General features: G+C 33.6%; 1 protein-coding gene across 1 annotated transcript; it reads left to right on the top strand.

Annotated features, from left to right (window-relative positions):
* Window positions 1–2,453: 2,453 nt before the first annotated feature.
* Window positions 2,454–3,624, top strand: LOC105313005 (heat shock 70 kDa protein 12A-like; the record flags this gene model as incomplete). Its single annotated transcript, XM_011406096.1, has 3 exons — window positions 2,454–2,870; window positions 2,914–3,132; window positions 3,180–3,624. Coding segments are annotated over exons 1-3 (1,081 nt in total), but the record flags the coding sequence as incomplete, so codon positions are not given.
* Between the last annotated feature and the right edge of the window lie 61 nt (window positions 3,625–3,685).

The following is a 3,685-nucleotide window of genomic DNA, read 5'->3' as shown; positions in this document are numbered from 1 at the left end:
ACTATTAGTTTATTTTATACTTAATTGCTTTTTAGAAGTTTTTTGTATAGACTATTATTTCACATGAATTTGTAATAGATAACTTGCAAATAAATTAACTGAAGTTTATGATAAGACATTAAAGCATTGACTATGAAGATGACACTTTATACATAAAATAAGGCAGCAACAGAGTCTCAACTGTTTGTTCCAACACTTGAATTATTAAAACATGCAATGAATCTATTTAAAATATATCAATCAACACATTTTAATTTACTTAGCGAGTTTGGTGGCTGCAGGAGAAAGTTACTACAAACTACAAAAGATGTGTTTAATACTCACTCAACACCATATCTTATGATACAGTTTACAGCCTATATGCATGGAAGGAAGCTGAAAGTTAGAAACTTGGTCTACAAAATAGACTAACTTGTCATCAATGTATGTAATCCTCTTAATCTACCATTGCACAAACATATAGTTAACATCACTATGGATTTTAGTTGTACAGAGGTACAGGCCAAAGCAAAGTATTGTATTACCAAAAAAGAAGTTGAACCTGTTTGTGACTTTCTTTCTACTTGAACATAATTATAGTTACATTTTGTATAATAAAAAATATAACATTGTGATAAAAAGAAGCATTAATTCATAGCAAATATTAATTGAATTCATAACAAGTTAACAACTACAAAAATCATTTCCAAGAATTCTACACCTTTTAAGCCTTAAAAGTAATACCTTGTGTTATTGTACTATTCACAACTGTCAAAATAAAATCAAAATTGCATGGCATGTGACATATATGTCACTTTATGTGACATAGATCTCTATATGTTTTTACATGTGACATACATATCAGCATTGTCTAAAAATAAGAAATTTTAAAATTCGTAAAAAAATCCAATTTTGATTGGAATCAGCTCAAACTTTTTAAATAGCATAAGGACATGTATATGTATCAGGAAAAGTTATTAAAATGAAGAAATCTCTCCTTTCAATTTTTGATAAAATTTGGCCAACGTCCATGTACTTTGTGCTTACATGTACATCGTCTTTGGCCAGATGTTGTACTATTATCACTATGACACTATTAATCTTCTGCTACCCCTATACTAGAGTAGTTGTCAAATATTACCATTTGTTTTTGTTTTCACAATGAAGAGAAATGCATACCAATACATACAAGACTCTTCGCTGCCTCATCAACTGCTGGTTGCATTGAATCAAAGGCACAAATCTATGACATTATTCTGGGCACAGTAAACCCTCAATGATGAATTACAGTTTATCTCATTATCAGCAACAATCCCATGGAGCTGGAACTGAAGTCTCTTCAAAATTGTCTGGTGGGAGTGGAGCAACTCCTTGTCTCTCTTTTAATCCTTATACTAATGCTAAGAAATCATCAATGAAGTTTGCATATGCTAAAGTACATTTTGATAAGTAATGTATATTGTTGTGTAATTGTAATGCTGCCCTGTCTGAGTTCACATATTTAACATTTGTTCACAATGTATAGTGTTGTATTGTTAGATGTTTAATCTTAATTGTAAGCATTGAATTGAATATTTATAATCATTTCAAGAAAATGATTTATATGGCATTCTAGCTGTTCCAGGAATATTTTAGGAAATCAATTCTAGGAACTGAGAGAGCAGCAGAGAAGCATAACCCATACCACAGCTTTACAATCTGAAACAGAGAGTACAGATGTCAATCAGCTTTTAATGTATTTCTCGAGAAAGGTGAAATAGCAAGTACTGACCAGGTCATAACTACCTGCATGACTCCAGCCAGTCAATCATTCACTCAAATTAGTATCACCATTCACTCAACACCATATCTTGGGATACAGTACACAGCTGATATGCATGGTAGGAGCACGGTCTACAAGATAGGTCAACTTGTCATCAATATACCAAACCCTCACAACCTACCAGATTCAAGCTAAAGACTGGAGAAGAAATAAAAACTGTTTATGATTTTCTTTCTTCTAAAATAATAAGATTATATATTTCTAAAGAATTTTTATGCATAGTAATTTGACAATTTTACAAATAAACCAAGCTTTTCAAATGAAGTAAAGGTATATATACCGGTAAACCATGGTTTTACACTGGGTAAAGACTTCATGATTTCAGGCTCAGTAAATCAGATAATCTATTCTGTGTCATACCCACTTTCAATTATTCACACATCTATGCAATTCTACAGTTCCAAGAATAGTTGATTTATTTGCCAATATAGTTCCAGGAAAATTGTAATTATCATAGTAGACTTATATGATGATATTCATTAGCTTCATTTCTTAGAAATGCTTACAATAGGAGGTTATAAGGAATTCTTAGAAATAGGCATCACAAAATTGTGGAGACTTTGGTCTACTCCCTAATCCCTATAAAGACTAGAAAATTCAGTAGGGAGATTTTGACAAGTTACATAAATCTATCACTTGTAACATCATCGCAATGGCAGCATCAGCAGGGTACTTTGCAATTGGTTTTCGAAGCATTCAAGTTATTCAAGTTAGACTTCGAAAAGCAGATTATAAGCCTCCATTAGACAGAGCAAGTAAGATTCCTCGTCAAAATGCTGGCTATCGTGTTACTGATGGCAATATTGCTGCTGTTGACTTTGGTACTACATCAGTTTCAATTGCCTTCATTACAAAAGGAGATGAAAAAGTTACCACATTCACACTTGACCGTGAAGACCAGTCTACTCGAGTTCCTAATGCAGTTCTTTTGAAAAAAGAAGATAATGGCAAAATGAAGGTAGAGGCTTTTGGAAGCATAGCTCGAAAAAAATTTACTTCAATGAGATCAAGTGAACATCACACCCATGTCTACTTTGAGAGAATCAAAATGTTAATGAGAAGAGAAAAGGTAAGCTAAAATATCCAATTCAAGATTGATTGATTGAAAGTAGGCAGTTGATAGAGATACAGCAGTTGAGTCATTTTCTGGTGAGAAGTACTATCTGGTTGAAGTCATTGCATTTATACTGAAGTACCTGAGGGATCTACTGATAGATCATTTCTCATGTACTGTCAAACCATTGAAGACAACAGATTTTGATTGGGTCATTACTGTACCTGCTATATGGGATGCACGAGGAAAAAGAATGATGAGAGAAGCTGCTTATATGGTAAGTGATTCAACTAGAACTTCATATAATACTATAATTGAATATAGGCTGGTTTGCTGTCAGGATATGGTGGCATCACCAAGTTCACTCCGGTTTCTTATCGCTCTTTGCCTCTTCCAGATGAAGTCAATCCTGACAGGCTGTCATTAGCACTAGAGCCTGAATCAGCTGCCCTTTATAGCCAGGAAACAGTGGGAGACCAGATTAAAAGTGATCCAGATACAGCAATTATCCAGCATCCATCAGATTACATGGTAATAGATGCTGGTGGTGGTACTATAGATATCACAGCTCATATTGAAGTTGATGGTAGTATTGTAGTTGAGAATATACCAACTGGTAATGCATGGGGAGGCACACAGATCAATGAAGCTTTCGCTAAAATTCTTGAAGGTATAGTTAATGATCCTGGATTTGAAAAGTTCTTAGCTTCTGGAGACCGATCTCAAAATATGGCTGATATCATTAAAATCTTTTACACCGAATTTGAAAGTGAGAAATTGATCTTTGGAAAAGAGCAAACAGAAGAAATTCGTATTTCATTACCAAGTCG

The sequence above is a fragment of the Amphimedon queenslandica genome, unplaced genomic scaffold (assembly GCF_000090795.2).
Source record: "Amphimedon queenslandica unplaced genomic scaffold, v1.1 AMPQUscaffold_13365, whole genome shotgun sequence".
In the NCBI taxonomy this organism is placed as follows: Eukaryota; Metazoa; Porifera; class Demospongiae; order Haplosclerida; family Niphatidae; genus Amphimedon; species Amphimedon queenslandica.
This window is presented reverse-complemented; position numbering and strand designations above follow the sequence as displayed.